The 23,343-nt window shown below is 47.3% G+C and overlaps 2 protein-coding genes across 5 annotated transcripts in view; one reads left to right on the top strand and one right to left on the bottom strand.

Moving 5' to 3' along the window:
• ALPK1 (alpha kinase 1) overlaps positions 1-11,965 on the bottom strand; it is a 54,871-nt gene extending 42,906 nt beyond the window's left edge. The window contains exon 1 of the mRNA XM_045202578.3: positions 11,826-11,965. The gene's annotated coding sequence lies outside the window, so the exon portion shown is untranslated. The remainder of the gene's footprint in view (positions 1-11,825) is intronic.
• A 149-nt stretch (positions 11,966-12,114) lies between these two features.
• TIFA (TRAF interacting protein with forkhead associated domain) lies at positions 12,115-22,532 on the top strand. 4 transcript variants are annotated; one of them, XM_045202586.3, is made up of 2 exons: positions 12,115-12,259; positions 19,729-22,532. In XM_045202586.3, exon 2 carries the CDS (start codon positions 19,749-19,751, stop codon positions 20,304-20,306), a length of 558 nt encoding a protein of 185 aa, XP_045058521.1. In that variant the 5' UTR covers positions 12,115-12,259; positions 19,729-19,748; the 3' UTR covers positions 20,307-22,532. The 4 variants fall into 4 exon arrangements, with proteins under 4 accessions (XP_045058521.1, XP_045058523.1, XP_045058522.1 ...); XM_045202588.3 differs by lacking the exon at positions 12,115-12,259 and adding an exon at positions 15,243-15,419; XM_045202587.3 differs by lacking the exon at positions 12,115-12,259 and adding an exon at positions 15,755-16,012.
• The last annotated feature ends 811 nt before the right edge of the window (positions 22,533-23,343 follow it).

The raw sequence follows: 23,343 nt of genomic DNA, 5'->3' as shown, positions 1-23,343 counted from the left end.
ACCGCAGTTCATCATTATCTGAAGCAAAACAAACGAAAAGGTTGATATGGCCCAGAAACCATCATGCCGGTCACTCCAGAGCCATCAGCCCCGGTGGCCAGCCCCGCCTGCAAGACCCGAGAGGCCGCCTCTCCCCACCACAGGGCAATCGGGGGAGAAGCCACGCTGGCTTCTGCCAAAACTATTTTACTTTCCACAGAATTAAAAAGTTAGACAATGAAAACAAAAATTACAGACTGTGGGAAGAAAACCTGCACCTTCCCCTCTCTTTAGAAAGTGGTAAATAGGAACCGTGGTCTGCTGACTCGTATGCTTGGGGTTTCTGAACTAAGGTGCCTGCCGTTTCTAATCCAGGTTTGTGCTCACAGACCCCGGGCAGGTGGAGGGGACTCTGTCCTCGGGACACTCTGTCCTTCGGGTGCAGGGCTCGAGACTCAGATGGGACCTGGAGAGGCCGGCTTACTATCCCTCCTCCTGGGAGGAGAGCGTCAAGGGTCGAGCAGGTTCAGTCATTTGCCCCATCAGACACCTGAGAAAGGCCTGTTTGGGCTTCCCAGGGGCTCTGTCTGACCCTACAGGTGTTTTTAAAACCATTTGCCTTCCAGGAACGGACACTGTCCTGGTAACTTCAAAATGTATAAATGTGCACACAAAGGCAGGCATGGTGGAAGGTGTAAGTGCTCTTAGACTTCCCACAAAGCACTTCTGTGAACACACACGGATCCCCACCTGCTCTTTCACTTTGCTGCTCAATCAGCATGGTCCCAAGAAAGCTGGTCAGCTTCTTTAACGCCCTCTAAATATACCAGGAAAGAGACACTGAAAAGTCGGAGACTCATTCAACCGTCCCTCCTACTATTTTCACATCGGAGAGACGACTGCTGACAACCAAATTCTCCCTGGACCCCAGTGAGCGATAATTCAGGGCCGAACAGCCCGTCTGCTCTGCGTTCACCAGGGAGGGGAGTTTGTCTCCTAACAGATAATTAAAGTCCCCGCAATGCACTTCCCAGGATTCCTCTCTCTCTTTTTCCCCTTATAAAAGAAGAAACTTTAGCTTAAAGATTAGATTTTTCTTCCTCTTTCTAAAGCTGGGTGTACCAACTGGCGTCGGCTGTATTAAAATCAGGAGAAACCTCAATCAAAAAGCCCCGTGGAAGGCAGACTTGGTTAATATGCAGCAACATGAAAGGCTTTCTTTTCATCCTATACAACTACAGTGTGTAAATTGCGGGGGCTCGTTGGCGTGGACCTCGGCTGCGACCTCGGAGGTAAACTGGATTTACATTACTTTCTGACAAGAATTAAATGAAGGCCTTGTGGGTAGGCGGACAGCCTTCGAGGCTGCAGCAGATGGGCATGAATGTGCTCCCTAGGAAAACGGTCAGTGACATCTGTGTTCTCCGAATTCTGGTGGTCTTGGCCAATTACAGGGGGGGCTAAGGGGGGGAGGGGGAGGGGTGGGGTTGAGCAGCACCGAGCAGCCAAAGCAGACACAAGTGTTTGTGTTTGGAGCCAGCTCCGGCCGCCCGCTGCAGCGAGGTTAGCGCTTTATTGTCATCACTCAAATGGAAGCTGCGGCTTACAAGCTATTTGTACACCCCAGTGAGGGTAATATGATTTTTCTCGTTTGACGGGGGGAGCCGGCCCCCTGGCAGCTGATATCATATTTTAGGGCAGTGTCTTGGAGACGGGAGTTTACTTTTGTGTCTCAGAGGCAGGCTGATGGTGTTGCTGCTGTCTGCCGGTTTACGGGGGGGGGGGGGGGGGGGGGGCAGGGGGGGCACTCGCGTGTCACAAAGACGTGAACTCTGAGACAAAACAGAGATCTTCCCCCACAACATTGCTCTTCAAAATCTCCTTCTTTCCTCCTTCAAAGGGGTGTTTCCCGATTCACAAGGAAGTCAAAATCAATGTTTCCTGATTAAAAACAAGTCAAGCGAAATTACATCAGGGATCTTTCAGGAAGGGAGAGAAGGTTCCTTGAAGAGACAGTAGGATGAGCCCTGAGCCCGGCTGTCTGCAGGTATCAGAGCTACTGTGGAGGCAGGAGGGGAGCCTGGTGAGCCCAGGCCAGGGGCCCAGTCCTCATGCCCGCTCCTGGCTCCCACATGCTCTCAGCCCAAGACCAGGATGGACTGATCTCGAGCTGAGAGCAGGAGGCCAGGCACGGTTCACTCACTCACTCAGCCCCAGAGGAAGTGGGGGACGGCCTGCAGGGTGTCCCAGGCCCGGTGCCGTCCAGCCCTGGCGCCCAGAACAGAGGCTTTGGATCTGAAGTGCCAACTCTGGCTCCACCATGTGCTGGGTGTGAGACAGCCGGCAAGTTACTTAGCTTCTGTGAGCCTTGGATTCCTCCTGTACAACACAGCTAACAGTAGTGTCTGCCTCTTAACGAGACTGAGATACACGTGCAAAGTGCTGCTGATACGGCTTTGGGAGCTGTTCTCATCCCAACTTCAGGGAGCAGGGCAGGTGGCCCAGCCAGTCCCGAACCCCCAAACTCATTTTTCAAGAAGAAAAGCACTATGTTCCGCTAGTTTTTGGAAACTGAGAAAACTGACTTTTCAAAAGAAACTTTTTTAATTTTGCTTTTTGGAACCTAAGGTCATACTCTAAAATTACATACTATTTTATAATGCATAAGATTTTGAAATTATGATTTCCTGTAATGAACTTGCTAATCATCAAAAGCAGCTAGGTATCTCTAAATTACAAAACAGTCGACCAAGAGGCTACTAAAAGAATGCATTCAAACAAGAAAAAAAAAAAGAATCAAGCCGTATTTTTAACCCCTTTTCCTAGTTGCAGACATGGAAGCAGGTCGGTTATTACACATGAGGTTTAGAAGACAGTGGTTGGATATAAGCTGTTTACCCCTTTGTCCTGGGTGTTGGGAACCCAATTCACACAACGACTGTTCAGAACAACAACAGCAACACAAGGAGGCCTGTGGACCTTCCAACCCGGAGCCCCTGCTGCTGTGGACACCCACCTTGCTGCGTGTGAAGGATATTTTCCCACGTGGACTCTGATCCTCTGATTTTCTGCTCTTTGTGACTTTCTAACGACCAGGGTGCAAGAGCTGCAGCAGGCTGAGCCCGAGCTGCGCGAGGTGGCTTTGGGGGGAAGCCTAACTATCGGCCCACAGAGAAGTCACCTCTTCTTCCTCCACAGAACTTTTCTCACCATGGACTCAATGACAAGAATGCAAACAAATGCAAGCACAAATTTTTAAGTTTTTACAGACTGTGAAGTTTTTATCTTTCTTAGACTGCAATAGCACAAACAATTTGGTCTGATCCTGTTGGTGCTGAAATCTTGAGCGATAACCAGCAGAGAGGCCTTTGTCTGCACGGGACCCAGAGGAGAATCCGCACGGAACAAAAGCACCTGTTGTTCCCCCTTGTAATGGCCTTAGAAGTGACCGTTGGCTGCCTTCCCCACACTCCTCAGGCTTCTCCCCACACTGCTGCCTCACACATCATTACTGGACGTAAAAGGAGAATAATTGAGGAGAAGATCAATAAATTTAACAGCTCTTTAAGGGAAGACATAATGAATTTGGTACAGCACATATTTTTAGATCAAAGATGCCTTTGAAGTGACAAAACCCTAATCCATAAACTCCTGAAGCACTTCCTTTCTCTCCCAAACTGCTTATTGTCAAATAAAATGGAAGTTAAGGAAATTATCTTTATCTGAAAATGGCCAAAAGAAGCCATCACCTAATGACAGCCTTGTCACAAGCCACAATTGGGGAAATTGTGGGGAAGGCCTGGCCTAACAAGCGGGGGAGCAGGCTTGCTGTGAGCCCTGATCTGGCCCCGCAGCCGCTCGCGTGAGACAGGGAGTCTTTGTGAGGGCCAGCAGCGCGGTCGGTCATGAATATGTATTATTTCAGGAAGAGACAAACCCTTCAAATCCGAGATAGGAGATAGATACCCAGAGAACTGAAGCCATTCGGCTGAGTGCGGTGAGACGCAGGGCGCTAATGACAGATCACGCGTGGGAAACCAGGGCACAGGCCCTGGGTCGTGGTGTCTCCAACACCCGGTTCCATGCTGATCAGGCCCCGGGTTGACTTCCTGTGAGGCATCAAAGACACGTACTGGAAAATTAGGATGAAGGTAAAGGGTTTTCCAATAATGAGCAGAAGGACATCGTGCAGAAAAAAGTAAAAATCACAAATAAGAAGTTTTAAAGTGAAATGGGGAAAACCTACTCCGTATGCCCTTTGTAACACTAAACTTACTGTTTTAAAAAATTGATATTCTGTGGATGATCTTTCCTACCAGGATGAATTGTGCCACATCAGTCCTTCGGCAAAGATCTAGTAAGATGCCATTGAATTATTGAGCTTTGGTTTTTCTACTCTCTTTGAAATTTAATTTAGTTGAAATATAAATGTATATATATTTAAATTAACTTTTTATAGAAGCAGATACATAAGGCGGATAAGAATACAATTTTTCTTTTCTACTTTTGCTTCTGATATGATAAAGTTTGGTTTCCCGCTGTGCGAAAGACAAAGCTTAGTTTGGAGGATTTTCGATCCTGGGCATGTTTGCCTGAGACATCTACATTCATTAGCATCCTCGCCTCCACGGGAGCCGCCTGAAAGCCCCGCCAGCTCAGGCTAATCCTCTTCACAGAGCTCCAGGCTCCGCTCCATGTGGCCGCAGCACTTTGAAGGCCAGGAACAGAGTCCTCTTGTGCGCCGTCTGCTCACCGACCCCCCCACCCCCCTCACAAACCACTGCGTTCTGAGCTGTGAAACCCTTGTGCTGGTCCCGGAGAATTACGAGGAGGCTGGAAAGCTGGTCTGCGCTGGAGGAGATGTTTATGCTGACTTCACTTATTCCTGAGTGTCTGTCCACCATCCTTTCAGCTAAGATGAAAATGAACTGTATCTCGGCATTTTTCTTCCTTTGATTAGGATCAAGGGCTCCCCACAGCTCTGTCAGGGACCCTAATCCTGGTTAATCAGGGGAGAGGCACTCGCAGGTCTTTTGCCTGTACCCGCATTTCTACAGGACAATGTGAAATCAGAGACAGTGATTCCCAGGTAGCTCCTGTGCTACAGATAAGGATCACTCTGCTGAAAATAAGCATCAAGCGGATAACCCAGTGTCCAATTTCAATAAAATGTAAAAAACAGTAAAAATTATAGTGTGGAAAACGTATGTGGTTTTTGGTCGTCGTCGCTGAAAACGAAAGCTAACAGGTAACATCCGTCATTCTAGCGGTGACACCCCCTCGCTCTGCCCAGACCGATTTTTTAACAGGAAAGTGGCATGCTGTAAACAAAACTGCTTTTGTTCTTCTTATTTTATGATAATTAATTTGTAAAAAAGAATTGGTTTAAAAACTGTTTGTAATTTTGAAGTAATTATTTCATAAAAAGTTGCTACGGAAGATGTTCATTATCCTGCTTCATGTTATTGTACTTCAAGCCCCAAGTGGTGAGTCCTCCCAGGGCTGCAGTGAGGCTCTGCCAGCGCCTGTGGGGGGCGCCGGCGCGTCTACCAGCCTTAGGGAGAGTAAAACAAAACCCCGGATCCCGAAACTTATTCTTACGTCCCCACAATTTCATTATCCCTAAATAAGCCCCTTGCAGTGTGAAATTTTATGTAATCTCCTAAAAAATCTGTCTCAACCAAAATAGGACAAAGGCAAAAAAGTCAATTTTTTTAATATAAATTTGCTTGTTTTCTTTCTACATTCTACAAAATTCGTGGCCTACATATTATAAATTCCATGCCTTTCAAAACTAAGAATTCTTTAGAATTAAGCTTTGTGACCTTTTTCTTCCAACATAAATTATCCAAAACTTCCACAGGGTCTGCTATGTTCCGGAACCCGCAGGGATGTGGGCAGACAGACACAGTCCCTGAGTTTTGGAGGCTCAGGGCTCAATGGAGATGACAAACACATGTGCGCCTCATGTCCAGGACTGAGCAGGACCAGATGTGGTTGGATTCCTAGCAAAGCATGCGTGAGGAACGGGGAAGGGGAGATTTGGTTGTTACTGTTTGTTCAGAAGGCTGAATACGGGCTAAACATTGATGGACAGGCAGGATGCCAAGTAGAAAAAAATGGGAGAGGCAGGGTCTGGGGACACGGAAGTGGTGCGGAGGATGCATTTCACACACACAGGAAGCCAAGGACCTCAGACTGTGACTGGATCAGCAGGTGGCCCATGGCCCATGGAGACTTGCAGACAAGTGGAGCTGTCTGCAGGAGGCGGGAAAGGCAAGCTCAATGTGGGAAGCACCACAAGGGGCCCATCACTGAAGCCACTACCTGAGATTTTAGGAGACAGAAGACACCGACTTCTGGGGAATTCCTGCACCAAGGAGACACACAGAGGAACAATGGCCTGTGGGGAAAAAAGCAGCTAAAAATGGGAGAACAAGGAAGAGGGGAGGCAGGGTCCAGGGAATACGTTGTACAGGAAGCCACAGAGTGAAGCCTGGGAAGAGGCCCCTGGGTCTGGAGGCTGGGAAATTCTCCCCGATCTTGTGAACAGACACACGAGAGAAGGGCAGAGCAGAAGCTGATGGACAAGTGCTGGACCAGAAAGTGAAAGGGGTAAGTGTAGATGACTATTCTCAGAAGCATGGCTGTTATGGGAAGAAAAAAAAATGAAATATAGCCTCTTGGGAAATGAATGTTTCATAAGAGGCATTAGATTTCAACATGTATAAGCTAAGGAAAAGATTAGAAGGCAAAAAAGAAGAAAAGATGAAAGGGAGGGATTATAAATGATGATAAAAATCACAAAAGAGATATTGGGTTGGCCAAAAGTCTGTTAACATTTTTTCTTTAAGTAAAAGGCATGTTTTTCATTTCTACCAATAACTTTATTAACTTGGATATTTTGAGCATGTTTGCTCTCTCTGCTCTTGGCTTCTAGTGGGGAGAGGCCAGGGATGCTGCTAAACAGCTTCCAATGCACAAGACAGCCCCACAGCAAAGGATTATTTGGCAAAAATGTCAATAGTACCAAGAAATTTCACAAACCAGTTGTGACACACTCGATCAGCCACAACACCTTCTCCATACACTGCACAAATCTTTTTTTGTGTTTCAGTTGTGTTTTTACCTTTCTTGAAAGAATAAAGCATAATATGCCAAAAAATATTGTGTATCTTTTTTTATCTTCAATATTACAATGGCTGCACAAAAATTCACTGATGTTGATAACTTTTTTAGAAAACTGCATGCTGATATGACAGCTGTCACAATACAATCTAACAAAATTGTTTCAAATGAAGTTAAAGACAACTAAGTGCTACTAGAACCATCGTTCGGAAAAAACGTAACAGACTTTTTGGCGGACCCAATAAAAAGGGGTTGGTTTCAGAAAACAGAAGGAATAGACTTAGATACAGAACATGGTTCCTCCAAAGCAGAAGAAGAGGAGAAAAGAGTCGCTAATGATCTGGAGAGAATTGGAACGTTCACTATGGATAACACAGCATCCTCAGTCAAATAAACTGAAGGTTGCAGTGAGTTGACCTGAAACAGGGATCGGAGGTGGAAATAGCATTGGGCAGAACCGCAGGGACAATCAACAAAGACAAATAAGAGGGTGGATGAGCCAGCGTGAGAACCCAGCGGCGGTGCAATGGAACCCCACAGAGTCCATGGGAGTCTTGTCTGCTCTTCCTGGTCTGGGAAGTACATGTAACAGAGGGCAAAGGAACAAACCATCTAAACTGCTGTAAAAACGCAGACGACCTTTTAGCCAGGGGCTAGACTCAGAAGAGGCTCAAGGGGGTGGCAGCAGGTGCTGAGCCCGGGCAAACCGGGACTGGGAGATGCCTGTGAAGGTGAGTGAAAAGCAGGAAGTAGGGCTCCTATGGACACCCAAGGGCTCCTATGGATAGCTGACCACTGATGCAGAGTCTGACCACAGCGAGGAGGTCCAGGTGGCATATGACAACACTTCATGTGGGCAGTGTGGTTTATTGCTGCCTGTCAGCTACCCAAATTCTCTTTTGCAATGCTATTTTCATAAATCTGTAAATTTTACCTTATCTATTTTATTTATTGTTAAATAAATAATATAAATGGGGAGTAAGAATTTAAGTTGTTCTTGAGTCCTATTTTTAATTTCACGTAATTTCCACTTTGGGGGTTAAACCCACACTAACTGATTTGGGGCCCTGTTGTAGACTACTTCCCACATTTCCCCTCCAGAAATTGTAAGATTGAAAAACGTGAATCTTTCCCACTGTGATATCAGCTCCACCGGGGGTGGGGGGGGGAAGGGGTCTGCTTTGTTCCCTCTATTAGCCTGGGGCATTTGGAATCTGGGGTTGCTCCCAGCGCATGTGAGGTGCTCGAAAAATATTCGCTGTTGTTCAGTGTTTACACAAGGAGCTATCAGCTGAATGTGGGCAACCTCTCTTACTCACTTCACCCTATTGGTTGCTTATTGTGTGTTTGATAAATCAGCCAAAAATATTTCCTTGTATTTCAGCAGCATCTGTACTGTTCAAAGAAGGTAAGATGCCCTTTATTGTCTCTGTGACTGTGAACTCTTGGCCTGTGCTCTTGAAGGGGCAGGAACGTGCTCACGTTTGTTCACCCTTTAATCTTTTACCTTCAAACTGATGTAAACTTCGGAAATCTCTTGGAGTCAGTCATCAGTCTTAGAAATTTCCACAAATTCATTACCTGATTGCATTTAAGGACATCACCAGATTTTCTGAAAATTCTGTGACAATGTTCAGTGCCAGTCACCCTCAGAGAATGAGCGAGTTAATTAGGCTTCAGCCCCATGGACCTTTCCGCCCCTCACCCCGACCCCAGCCTGGCCTTTTCCGCAGTTCAAGGGCCTGTGATCTGCTCTTCTTTCCAGCGCCTCTCTGCTGCCCTCTTCTGGTGGCTCATAATAGCACAGGGATAAGAGAACACTTGATGTGTGTGTTTACTTACAAGGGAAAAGAAACGTTTTGTTTTCAGGACCAAGAAAGAGCTAAATAAATCGCAAGACTTAGTAATGACCAAAAGAAACGGAAAATTTCTGTGAAACATTGAAATAGTGATGAATATTATTTACCTGGCTGATAATCTTTTTAAACTCGATCTCAGTAAAAATCCATTAATCTTCTTGGATGTCATTATAGAAAAAAATTCACTAATCCATTGTCTCAAAATCGGTAATATTTCAATATAATAATGATAAAATTATCATTATCCATATCATACTTGCACTATGTATGGAGAGAGAGTTTGCTGACCAAATTAATACCACAGTGAATCGGGTCTTCAAGCACTGCCTGGCCCTCTGCGCTCTGTCCAGTCTCCAGCCATGGGCTCCTCCCACTCATCACACGAGGGGGCACCTGGGTTCTGACCGCGACTCTCACATACCGGTCCCTGCCAGACCTCCACGTCCGCCTCTTTAAAATTAGGGAGTGTTGCTAACTAAGGTCTCTAAAGTACCTTCCAACTCATCGATTCTACAGCGCCATTTCTACCCTGTGAAAATTCAGCAGGGAGCATCGCGGAGCAGTGTCCGCCTGGCCGGCCAGGGTAGGGCCCACGGCGATGCCGCCGGACTCAGCGACAACTAGCGTTCATTGGGCTCCTGCAGGAACAGGGCTGAGGCCCCCAGTGATTAGCGGCCAGTCCTGGTCACACAGCAAAGCGGGGACCGAGCTGATTCCCGCAGGGCGGTCAGCTTCTTGGCTCCAAGGCGCCCGCAGGCTCCCACCGACGCCTGACACCACGAGCGCAGGACAGACTTTCTGCTCGGAGACAACAGAAGGAGAGTCTGAAGGGGCCATGCAGCCAGAAATGCAGGAGAAAAGCCAGGAGTGCGTGGTGAGAGGCAATCCAGTCACCAGCATTGAAACTGCAGAGAGAAAGACATGAAGTCTAAAAAAGTGGCCCTTGGATTTGGCTAAGGTGATGAGAGGTCATTTTAATGAGTAGAAGTATATTTTTTAAATGTGCCTTAAGAAGTCCCTGAGCAGAGCAGGAAAGATGAAGGGCTTTGGGTTGTCTGCAGGGAGGGATGGCCCAGGACTGCAGCTCAGAGTGTTTCTGGCTGCTTCTTGTGACCTGGCCGGTGGCCTGCGGAAGCCCCTCCCCAGCCCTGGGTGTCCAGTCTCGCGCCCGTGGGGAAGATGGGCAATGGAGTGGCTTCCAATGCACCTTATTAAATCACCTGCAAGTTTTGGAAGTACGCATGAGCCCTCATTCATTAACATCTCAGGAGAGATGCTATTCACTCACATTTTATTATCTCTCACGTGACTTAGGACATGACTTAGGGAAGCAAATTCCTGGGTAGGGGTACAGTTTTCTGGGAAAATTATGACCTGAGGCATCTAACCTTTAATGAGAGGTTAAGTTACTGTGGAGAAGTGGTCACACCAAAGGACACACAAGGAGTATCTAAATGTTTCTGTTTCAGAAAGGAGAGACATTATGAACGGACAGGGCTTTTGGTGCTTGTGCAGCAGGGAACGCGCTCCCAGCTGAGCCCCTGACACCGTGCACCTTGGGGTGCGATAGGAGAGTGGACAAAGATGCGATGGACCTGGGTCAGCGGGGTCGACTCACAGTCACATGACACTGCCATTCCCCCTTCCCTTTTCCCATTCAAAATGAGCGAGTGGAGCAACGAATCTGCATCAAATTTTGCGTTAACCTTGAACATTCCTCTGTGGAAACTATTCGGATGACTCAGAAGGCCACAGCTATGGGCAGTTGGTGATTGGCAGCTTCAATGTCACAACGCGCTCACTCAGACATCCCGTCTCACGCAGTGTTTTTTGGTGAAATATCAGATCACCCGGGTGACTCAGCCCCGCTACAGCCCAGATTTGCCGCCCTGCGACTCCTGGTTTTTCCCAAAACTAAAATCACCTGTGTAAGGGAAGAGATTTCAGACCATCAGTGAGATTCAGGAAAATACAACGGGGCAGCTGATGGTGATTGAGAGAACTGTGTGAGGTCCCAGGGCACCTACTTTGAAGGGGACCAAGGCGTCATTGTCCTATGTACAATATTTCTTGGATCTTCTTCAATAAATGTCTCTATTTTTCATAGTATGTGGCTGGATGCCTTCTGGACAGACCTTGTATCTGTCTATAATTTTACTTTTTATCCAATCCTAGAGGTCCCCCCCATTTACTTTGTCCCACCTCCCTAATCTATCACCAGTGGATTTCAGGGAACCGCTTTACCATCCTCTCCTTTGACTGTCACGTATAAAATAAGCTGTAGAATTGCCATTCTCTGGAGCATTTCCTCGATCCATTGAGATTTTGCTTCCCAGCAGTTGTCGTCAGTTTGGCTCAAATAAACTCACTCAGTTCTCTACAGGTTTGAATGGTCCTCGCATTGCCAGCAATTAGGAAATTCAACAGATTGTAAATATCAATTAAGCTCTATAACCAAGGGCCAGTGAAGTTCAAACACACCACACTGGTTCAGAAAACCTCCACTTCACAAACACAGGAGTGCAGCATTTCCTAAACGTCAGGCATTCACAGGTCACCTGCAGTGTTTGCCACACCGGCATATGACCTGTAATAGTATTTATTTAATCGTTTCTGTGAAATCAACAATAAATTGGCTCATTCTCTTTTTACTTAACATCTTTCTGAGAAATAATATCTACGATGTCATCGATTTTATACCGTAATTATCATTTTAATTCACATTAAACTAAGCATATAACTCAAAGTTTCAATGTCTGGAAGGAGCCACCCCGAATCAGTAGCTTCTGTACCATTTACGTTACGTCAAGTTTTGCACTCACATCTACCGAGTTTTGACATGTGAAGGTTGATACTCACTTTTGTCTTGAAGAAGATGAAAAACACCCTGAAGAAAGTTCATTCAGCACAACCTCCTTGAAATACTGTTTCTCACAAACAGCTTCAGTTTCAGGAAGTAGAAATGTGAAAGAAAACAAAGCCGGTTACTGTCTCACATGATTGTGTAACTTCCAGCAGTTTTGTAGCTTAAGACACACCCCTTTAGGGATCACTTGGGGAAGGGTGTTCTGGGAGTCATATTACTACAGGAAGTTCCTTCTTTTAAGCAGAGTGCAAGAAAACTCGTGATTTGGATGCAGAATGGAGAATCAGCCCCCTGCCCACCGAGGAAAGAGAATGTCAGTGAGAAATAAGGAACCCGTGTGCTGACGTGTCATCGAGAAGCAGACTCACATTAAAGCTCAAGCCAGCACCTGACCTGTTCCAGAACTAGACGGAATTAAAGTGCAGAGGTGAGCTCATTGTCACAAGGACACATGTGACCAGGTGTATCGGAACTGAAATATGAAGTTAGGATTTTTCTTACAGAAAATCTCATCAAGCTGCTTGGACAGTGAGGACTGTCTGACTGTGTTCCATGGTAGACATGGCCCTTCATTGACAGTCTGAATCTCAGCTACAAATTTGGACCAGAAAGAAAAGAAAAATCAAAAGCACATGAAAAGATTTTATATGTTTAACATATTTTATTGAAAAATTATTTTTTCAAACCATAAGACAAAGCCTATTTAGAAAGTCACGGAAAGTGAGCTGTGGAAGAGATGGGCTTGAGAAACAAGTAACAGAAGCAAAAAAAGTGCCCTTGGAGCTCAGGGGGAAGAGAGAGAGAGAGAGAGAGAGAGAGAGAGAGAGAGAGAGAGAGCGCGCTCGAGAGCGCGTGAGCACAAAACGAGTTGGGGGCGAGGGGTGGGGAAAGGCCCAGGCCTGCTCCACAGGGAGAGCCACTGCGTCCCATCCCAGGGTTTTTATCTGGAGGTCCCAGGGGAGGGTCCCTACAGAAAATTCCTTGGCGTCCAGGTGTGTCCTTCCAGCATCTTGTCTCCACTGACTGTCGGCACCAGGACAGGGGGCATGAGTCAGCACAGCTGGTCCTGACGTCAGCCTCGGGGTCACTTGTCCAGTTCTGCTGCTTTTCTGGGCCTGGAGCTGAAACACGGCTGAGGCCTTGAAGTATTGGATGCGGGTCAGAACCTCATTGTCCTGGGGGCTTCATGCGTAAGGGCTGCTCTCCAGCCCCTCAATGGGGGATCTAACCCTCGTGACTAGCAACATGCCAGGGGAGGAAAGGTCAGGGGAGGGTCCGAACCGCCTGACCAGCAACATGAAAGGTCAGGGGTCTGTCAAATCGCATGATCAGAGATAAGCTGGGGGAGGAAAGGCCACCCTATTGGCAAGGTCCTTGCTGTCCCGGTTTTGCCTGTTGCTAGGCACCTGAGGCTTTCTGCCCCCCTGTGACCTTCTGTACCTGGCCCATCTCCTTGCTCTGCTCAAGTCTGTCTACCTGCCAACCTCATTCCCCCTGAAGGATCTTGGATCCGATGGAAAAGTTATTGATGTCAATGATATTTTATCTTTTCTGGTCCTCTCTAACCCTGCTGGGTTAAAGAAGGGTGCTCTCTGGCGAAGGAGTGAGGGGTTTCACTGGAGGAATTCCGTGAGCCCCGCAGAAGCCTTTTTAGTCCATCACTCCAACTCTGATAACTGGGTAACAAATTCCAAGGCAAATCGTGGTTTCCAATTCTGCTTCCAAACAAAAGAAAAGAAGGAAATACTCAAGTGCTCAGCTATATACGAAAGTACTAAATACAGTAGTCCATATTTATAACACTTCAAACATGTTTATAATAGTTCACTATGTAATTCTTACTATATGACCTTAGAAGTTCAAATAACCAAATGACAGTGATGTAACTAAGCTCTGTCTCCGCTGACTTATGTGAAGAGGTTCTCTGTATGCATTTCTGCGAATGTTGTTTTATTTTAGCTACCACTGACATTCATCCATTTTTTTAAGAAAACCCTAAATCTCATTGAGAAAGAAATGCATTTTTATGAATTCATAATACTTGTAATGTATAAGTCAGTATTGAAAAATTGCAATACTTAGCATCTATGGCCCGAGGAAGTAAAAATGTTACATTCAATGTCCACATGATTTTACTGTGAAGAAATATGGTAAAGTAAACTTACAAGCATATCAACTACTTAATATTAGTAGCAAATTCTGTGGAGGAACTGGAATGAAAATAGAATTTGAAGGAGATGAAAGAATTATAGGAAATCTACGATTGTTAAGCTTTTATGTGTACAAGAATTTGCACACGGATTTTAAAATGAATGATAGTGGGTAACAAATCACTAACATAATTTTCTTTGGAAACACTTAAAAGTTATTCAACATCTGACTTAGATCTTTTGCAACTATTTAAGGTTATGATAAAAGATGAATGTTGACTTTAAAATGTATGAGGAAGTTATTGTTTTTATAAAATTCCTTTTTGAGGGTTGGTGAGCAAAAATGTTAGAAATTCAGTGTTTTGGCGTGGGACCGAACATTCAGGGGCCTGGAAGAGGGTACTTGGGAACAGAGAGGAAAGAGCGCTGGTTCTGCCACCATCGCGCAGGGAAACGCACTGAGGAGAGGCTGTCTTCCTCACCAGTTGGATAACAGTCACGTCTGCTCCAGCAGTGAGGCTGGTGGAATCCTCAGAGACAAGGAAACATGAAGAAACAATGTCTCATTTATAATCACAATGTTGATTCCCTGGCTGGTGTGGCTCAGTGGATTGAGTGCCGGCCTGTGAACCACAGGGGAATCGGTTCAATTCCCAGTCAGGGCCCATGCCTGGGCTGCGGGCCGGGTGCCTGGTTGGGGTTGTGTGAGAGGCAACCTGTGTGTCTCTTGCACATCAATGTTTCTGTCCCTCTCTTTCTCCCTTCCTTCCCTTCTCTCTAAAATTAATAAACAAAATCTTTTAAAAAAATCTGAGTATCTTCAGAAAACTCAGTAAATTAAAATTACAGAAAGAAATGGCTATATTTCTTCTTGGCTCTGGGCCTTCCAAGCTCTGAGATGTTTTCTGGGCCTTTTGTCAATTTTCAGGAAGTCGGGGAAGCCACAGTTGCACAAGTCTGTGCTTCAGGGGTTTTTGTTTTGTTTTTACTATTCTGATCTTTACTACTAATGTTTTGCCTCTAGAACTTCATATAACATTGAACTGAACAGTTCTTACACTTTTATTTTTACATTTTTATTGATTATACTTTACGATTGTCCCAGTTTTCCCCCCTTTGTCTCCTCCACCCAGCAACCCCTTCGTTTATGTGCCCGGGGTTTAAAAAGGGAACACGGGGTCAATCACCGCTCTGCTCTTCCTCATCCCCCTCAGTGTTTTCAGTTTCAGGGCCATTTTTCTTAACCCCTTGCCAGAGGCGGAAACCAAGATTGAGATGAGCTTCTGATCTAGAATTGAAGGCTTATTCAAAGTCTCATTTGGGGGCATTTAGCGAACCAAGTATTTCATCCGAAAGGAAACAGGAAGAAAACCCAGCATCATGCGTTTTAGCAATTGCTGCACTTTCTCTATTACTGTTACCAACGACAGCTACTTGGTAAGTCCTCTGCAGAGTATGCGTTGCCATATATTTCATTTCAAAGGTGAGAGGTCAGAAATTCCAATGTGATAATATCATTTTATTGTGCGAGTTTATTGATAGTCAAACGTCTTCCTCCCGCTCCCCCGTTCTGCCGCTGAAAGCTGAGACTCTTTCTGTCTTCATGTCAGAGAAGCAGTAATACATGTTGATGATTAACAACCAGAAAAACTGCAGCCTACCCGGAACCCGCGCCCCTGGAGGACACACCTTCCTTCCCCAGGCGTGACCCTGACCCCAGCTCCGCGAGTCCAGAGCTCAACAGCCACCCCCGCCCCGTCCCACCTCCACCCCACCCCTGACCCTCCTTCTCCCCGAGGCAGAATAGCTTCGCCGGTCCTCGAGGTCTGAGCGCTTCTGCTGCCCCCGCACCGCCCTGTCCTGCGGAGCCGGGGACCCGGGGCGCTGCGTCAGCCCCGCTCCGGGCGGCGGGGCGGCGGGGGGTGAGGTGCCGGCCCCTGGGCAGCTCACAGTCTGCTCATCTGTCAGGGGACCTGCTCTCCCGCCCGGACCCCGGAGAAGCCAGCGCGCAGCCGGCCCCTCGCTGCCAGGTGACCGGCTCCGCTCCTCGCTTCCCGCACCCCGTCCCAGGCCCACACTCGTTGCGGAGCGCGGGGCAGGGAGTCGCCCTTAAGGTGAAGCGACTCCGTTTCGTCTCGAAGTCCAGCTCTCAAGTCACCCCGGAGGGCGCGCTCGTGTGGGGAGGTGCAGTCCCGCCGGTCGGTGCGCCGCAGCCCGGCCCCGGGCTCCGAAGGCTAGAGGGTCGGGGTGGGGACGGACACGGTGGGCGGGCGCGGGCCCGCGCGGCGGCGGGAGGGGCGGGGCGGGGCGGGGCGCGCACCGTGGTCGCCTTGGGGGCGGCGGCGGCGGCGGAAGGGCCAGAGCCCGCCGCGGTCTCCGCGCTGCTCTGTGCTCCGCGTTAGGAAGGAGAGGATTCCGCGGTCTCCGGGGACATTCCCTGGCCGCGGTCGGGAGGAGGCGCGCCCATCCGTCCGCGGGTCGCGGTGCAGAAGCCGGGAGCCGCCGGCCGGCCGCGGGTGAAGGAGGACGCTCCCCGAACACGGCGCCGCGCGCCCGGCGCCCTGCTGGTCTGCGCCCGCGCGCCCGCCGCGGTGAGTCCTGAGTCCCCTCCGCGCTGAGGCGCCGGCGGCCCCCCCATCCCCATCCCCATCCCCACGCGCGCGGAAGGGCGGCGACCCTGGGAGCTGGCTCCCGCCCCTGGGTCCCCCCGGGAGCTGCGTGTTCGTCGGGGAGAGGAAAGCCGTGGGGAGGCGGGGATGGAAGGAAAACTGAGAGGGGTACGCGCACCACCCAGGACAAACTCCGTTCGTGCAGTCGGCCTCGTTTTAAAAAGCAAACGCTGAGCGCGTGAGGAAATGTCGGCATGCACGACCACCCGGGGGCGCCGAGCTGGTAAACAGCGTGGACACCTGGCTCCTTTAACCAAAAATATCTCTTTTTGTGCGTGACAGTTGAAGGCCAGACCCCGTCTGCGGGGCGAGGTAGCGGTGTCTGCCCTGGCGTCGCCGGACGTCGGGCGGGAGGCGGGGTCGGGGCTGGGGCCGTGGGGCGGGGCGGGTGTCCGCCCCGAGCGCCTCGGCGCCCCGGAGGCCCCAGGTGGGCGCGTCCGCCCGGCGTCCCGCACCCGGGGCCGCGTCCGGCCTCCGCCACGCGGGAACTCCGCGGCCGGCCCCCGGTGCGCTCTCGTGGCTCGGTGTCTGTTTATCACTCGCTGCAGACCCCGGCGCGGTGTCACGCCGCCTCTTCGTGTTGGGGGTCACGGTTCACAACATTACCAGTACTTAGCTAGTCTCCGCCTTCACGGAATTCCATAAAATCAGGTGGTTAGGGATTTCGGGAAGAAACTACATTAGGAGCACGTGGTACAAAGTTCAAAGGTACCGAGTGTGGGTGTGATGGGGAGTCTCCTTCCCGGAGCCCGGGTCCCCTCCGCAGTGGCGCCGCTGTCGCCGCTGAGAGCGCATTGGTGCGCTTGTTTCTTTGGTGACTTAGGTCAGATTTGAAAAAGCTGCTTTTGAGCACCAAACAGACTAGTGTCTGCGTTCCCTGAGGTCAGAGGCGCTGATTTATCCAGCTGTGGGGCTCCCCAGCAACCTGCTCAGGTACCAGTGGGCACGAGTAAGATGCAGGAGCCCGGGCGGGGACCCTGGCGCTGCTGTCCTTTCCCTGGTGGGCGACACCCAGTGTCCCTCCGCAGCACCAGACTCCGGCGGGGCTCTTGCTAGTTCTGATTCGCACACCTGGGAGGCTCCCTTGCTGCCGATTATGCTACTTAGAGGAGCTTCAACTCAACATTCGGGATGGATTTACCAAGTCCGCCATTGCGTGTTGGGTCTTGCTGTCTTGGTTTCGTAGTGATTTGTACCACAGAGCGGCCGGCGATTTTGAGGTTCCTTTCCACTTACAGCTGGGTGTTGGGTCTGCTTGGACCACGCAGTACGATTCCATAAAGTGCAAAAGAGTCGATTACACAAGTAAATTTAGAATTAAAATGTATTCCCAAATGAATAAAAAAGAAACTTGCTTATCTATGTCACCTGTTGAATAAATCGATAGTTTGACTTTTAGCAGCATAACTTTGAGAAACAAAAAAGAAGTTGAATGTTGAAAGTAAATAGCAGGAACCATCGAAAGAAAATAAAGCATTCTGCCTTTTAAAGCTAGCTCCAGTATTAGCATCTACGATAGATGGCAAACAGAAAACGCCGAAGTTACCATCACCCTCACTGAAGGCTACGGATTCCCAAGCCCCCAGATACAGGATTAGAGAATATTTCCCAGCGCACTAGGTTCGAGGTCTCAGCACAGCTGATGACGAATGAGGGGACTTCATATGTGTAGATACGGGAAAAATCATGTGTTTGTATTAGTAGTTGAAAAATGCAAGGTCTGTTATGGCCGTTGTGTGAAGAATTTTTGTAAGAGTAAAAGCGACTTTTACAGCAGCTGGCTCTCGAAGAGGAAGTGAAGTGTTATAGTGGAGGGAAGATTCTTTCTGTTTATTATTATTATTATTTATTCTACTACAGTTGTCTAGATTTTTTTTCTTCTTTTTGGCCCCCTTCACCTAGGGAAGATACTTTTTTAAAAATGTTTTTCTACTGTTTGAATTTTGTGATCATGTGCGTGTAATTCTTTTAAAATAGTTTCTAAATGGTAGTTCAATGTCAAAATAACCTCTCAAGGATTTTAGGAACCAACTCTCTGATTGTGTTACATACTTCACTCCACTGGTTGTGAGGTGTTTGTGCAGAGAGGTGCAGGTGGGGTGCGGCCGGCTGTGGGAGCAGCAGGCTGTGGCTGACAGATGTCTGTGCTGCCTGTGGTCAGTGACAGTTTATCTGTCCAGTCATGAGGAACCACTGACAAAAATGAGTAATCCAGGATGAGTAGAAACCATATTTAGAACTACTTAGAACTGTTTAGGAGACTTTTAAAAGTTATATAGTGTCTAAATTTTAAAATCATAAGAGTAACCCTGGCTGGTGTGGCTCAGTGGATTGAATGCCGGCCTGCGAACCAAAAGGTCACCAGTTCGATTCCCAGTCAGTGCAAATGCCTGGGTTGTGGGCCAGGCATCTTACCGATTTCTCTCTCCCACATCAGTGTTTCTCTTCTTCTCTTTCTCCCTTCCTTTCCCTCTCTATGAAAAAAGATAAATAAATAAAATCTTTTAAAAAATAAAATCAGAAGAGTAATAACCTTTTAAATAATTTACTATTTTTAACCATTTACCTACTAAAAATATAAATGATAAAGGTAAATGTTGCAATTACTTATGACTTTTAAATCCTTTCTTTAATCGGGTTTCCCAGTTCGCATACATCTAGTTGTAACAGTTCATAAACTGCAGGGTTTATGGATACACCCACTGAGGACATTCAAACCAAGGGGCTCTTTATTCCTGGTTCTCTTTTTAAAGTACAGCCTCTGCATTTTGTCTGGGCCCAGGTCACCTACGTGAGAAGGAACCCACAAACTAGTGTCAGCACTTACTCCTTTTATCAGATTACCTGCACGGTCTTTTCCTCAAACTCAAAATGGAAATAACGATAGGAGAAGGTAACACACCAGTTCACAGGGCTTGGGATATGACTTCGCATGTGATTGAAAGTATCCTATGTATTCTTTTCTTAATTTAAAATCTAAATAAATCGTCTGTCGGAAGATTGTCCTCAAATTATCAGATTCGAGCCCCCATTGCCTGACGCAGGGAGGAACTAACGCGCCGCTGTGCCTCTTGCAGGCGCGGGGGCTGCCGCTGTCATGTCCAGTTTCGAAGACGCTGACACGGAAGAGACCCTGACTTGCCTCCGGGTCACCGCCTACCATCCGGGCCAGATGCAGACTGGGATATTCCGATCAATAAGGTTTCATAACCGCGAGAAACGGCCCTCCTGCGAAGTGCTGAAATTTGGCCGGAATTCCAACGTCTGTCATTATATTTTTCAGGACAAACAGGTTTCCCGAATTCAGTTTTCCCTGCAGCTGTTTAAAAAGTTCGATAGCTCAGTTCTCTCTTTCGAAATTAAAAATATGAGCAAGAAGACCAGTCTGATTGTGGACAACAAGGAGCTGGGCTACCTAAATAAAACAGACCTGCCGTACAAGTGCATGGTCAGGTTTGGCGACTACCAGTTCCTGATGGAGAAGGAGGAGGGGGAGTCCCTGGAGTTCTTTGAGGTTCTGTTCATGATGTCTCCAAGATCACTCTTGCAGGAAAACAACTGGCCAGCACATACACCCGTTCCTGAGTACTCCAGTACTCAGGAAGTGTCCTCCGGAAGCACTTCTCCGATCGAAACTGATGAAAATGAAGCATGAGCAGGGACAGCAAGAGGAGAATTGAGGATGGGGAGCTGTGTAGACCCCTGCAGACACTCCCCTGGTTGTGTGTATCAGTGTGACGTATTCCTGTCATGTTACGCTGTCAAATTTGGGGTCTAGTGCTACCATTTTGACGTCTGTTGTTTGCGTTAGACATCGATGTGGCCACCTGCTGCATTCCTGCGTGTACTGAGAATAATTTAAGTGTGCATCTGTTGAAGGTTAATGTACAGAAAGTATTCTTTGTGATGGAGGGAGTGTTCTCAAATAAGGTTACAGTATTTTCTTTTTATGCTTGATTGCAGTTCCTGTGTTTTGTTTTGTGAGAACCGTCTCTTGGTCATAGGATTTCACAGCAGCTGTTGGTTTTCAAGGTCAAGGTTACGCCGGGCAGTTGTTACTGGTGTCGTAGCCTGTTGGTACTTGTGGTACCAGAGTACTGGGAAAGAGTGTATTGTGTTTTGGAGTGATGTCTGTGCATCACTGTGGTTTTAATAGAGGAGCTTATTTGGGCAATAATATCTTGATTTTCTATTTTCATTTGGTGGAATTGTAGTGTTTATTCCAAAGAATAAAGTTCTTGTCTATATTTAGCATCTAAAAACAATATTTTAAACATTTTCATGAGCCACCGTGTTTACTATAAAATTGTTTTCCAGTTTTCCTACCAAATTTTAAACTGATTTTTATGTACTACAGAATTTTAAATTCCATGAATTCAAAGTGTTAACAGCACATCCATGCACACAATAAAATCAAAGCCTAATCCTCTGACATTCTCTCTGAAGCTCAGAGGAAAGAACTGTCCTGGGACTGTGGTCAGGGCCAGTGTGGCCAGTGGGGGCTGTGCGTGCAGACACCTGCAGCTCTGCCACTCAAGTGTTGGGGGGCGGCATTCTCTACCCACCCCTCACCCCGAGGGCCAACACTTGCCACCAGGAGCACCCAGGTGCTACATGACTGACCAGCCACCCAAAAAACCTGATCTCCCAATTCCAGCTCCACCCAAGGGTCCACCTGGGTCCTCAGGTCACACTGAGTAATAGCTGCTTAGAGGGCTGGGAGGTGGGGTGGTTGGAGAGAAGGCCGTGCAGCTGCACCGGGGAACTTCCAACGTGCCTCTTACTGGCTCGTTTGTCCCAGCAGCCAGACTGCGCCAGAGCTGCGGGGAGGGCCTGTGATCAAGGGCTTGGCACCCGCTGTGACCTCTGACTCCACCCCTTCTTTTGTCCCCACATCTAACCTATCAGACAGTCTCGTGGGCTCCACTTCTAAGATGCATCTGCTCTGCATTCCCACGGCCACAGCAGGGGCCGCCCTCCCACAACCACCCCTGCACGGCAGCTGATCCAGGTTTTCCAGAATGCGTGTGCTCACTCTGCACACCAGCCTCCTAGTCCACATCGAGTGAGACCCGCCCTGAGTGGTCTTTCCACGCTCAGAACAGGCCAAACGCTCCTGCCTCACCCTGTGCCCGCTGGTCCCTGTGCTCGCCCCTTGCTTCACGAGCCTCCTAACCGGGCTGGGCTGTCTCCTGCTCAACAGCATTTCAGTTCAAATGCCATCTCCCCACAGAAGACTCCCTGGGCTTACCAAAACCAGTCTTTTGGCCCCTTGCTACCCTTTATCCTATCATCTTGCATATTTCCTAGTGATATTCTATGTATATGTTTACTTGTTATTGTCTCTCACCAGAACGTAAACTAAAGAGATGAAACTTTGTATCTTTTTGCTGCCACATCCCCATCACCATACCAGACACAAGATTCTTTGACACGTATTCTCTGGATAAATCAATGTCATTTCTAGTGTTTTTATAAACGTGTAAAGAAAGATAGTATCTGTTTCTGCCCTGGCTGGTGTGACTCAGTGGGTTAGGCATTGTCCACAAACCGAAGGATTGCCGATTGATTACTGGTCAGGGCACGGGCACGTGCCTGGGTTGTGGGCCAGGTCTGCAGTACGGGGTGTGGGAGAGGCAACCACACAGTGATGTTTTTCTCCCTCTCTCTCCCTCCCTTCTCCCTCTCTAAAAATAAAATCTTTTTTATAAAATCCTTTTCTTAGCTGCAAAAATACAAACACCCTGAAGTTTAGTTCCAGCCTGCTTTCCTAATTATCTCCTTTTTGTTTTCATAGCACATTTAATAAAATAATTATGTATGTCAGAATTATTGCATGTTTATGGAATAAATAATAAAAAATAGTTTTTAAATGTAAAAATGTGTTTATTCACAATCCTTGAGAAGTTACCATTCCTTCCAAAAATTCTTTATGAACAAAATGCCAAAAAAATTACAATAGTAGCTTATGGCAAACCAAAAATATACATCTGATGTATACAAACTTTAGAAAGCATAGCACAGGCACTGGGAATACAAATGACCTTGAAAATATTTCCCATGACATAGTTACAACTTAAATTTTAAGACAGACATAAACAATAGCATTATCTAAAATGTTTTCATATTTGAAGTGTCATATTATTTCTATGAGCTAAACAGAGATGAAACTATAGATGTCATTGCCTAGCAGTTCAGCTGTGGAAAGGACCACGTAATTTTTCTTAAGTACAGCCAGGACTGTAAGTTACTATGTACACCTGACCCTTCTACACCATCGGGAACATGCGCTGCCACTGTTGCAAGAAAAAGAAACACGAAGGCAAAAATCAAGAGTTTGCTTCCTGAAATCACATCAATCCTCAGCAAAATCAAGAAAAGCAATTAGGGAGTGTCTTACGTCCTTGGTCTTTTAAATTGATACCTCGACTTCAGAGAAGAGTTTGTTGTATATCACAAAAAGTAGTTACATATATTGATATACTTAGTTCTATCCCATTAAATGCACCTTGTATTACAAGGCAAAGGAAAACAATAAAAATCAACAGATCCTTTCACACCAGAAAGGATCTTATTTACCTTGAAATTTACCCGTATTACCTTTTAAGGTTTCCTTTCTTACCAAACCATGCACAAAGAGTATGTTCTGTGTAAAATCTTTCTAAGACCAATCATTGGAAATACAAAATTTT

Source organism: Desmodus rotundus, chromosome 9 (genome assembly GCF_022682495.2).
Source record: "Desmodus rotundus isolate HL8 chromosome 9, HLdesRot8A.1, whole genome shotgun sequence".
NCBI lineage: Eukaryota > Metazoa > Chordata > Mammalia > Chiroptera > Phyllostomidae > Desmodus > Desmodus rotundus.
This window is presented reverse-complemented; position numbering and strand designations above follow the sequence as displayed.

What these genes read in the sequence shown, in the direction of transcription:
- TIFA (XM_045202586.3), top strand. Translation starts at nt 19,749, where the DNA reads ATGTCCAGTTTCGAAGACGCTGACACGGAAGAGACCCTGACTTGCCTC.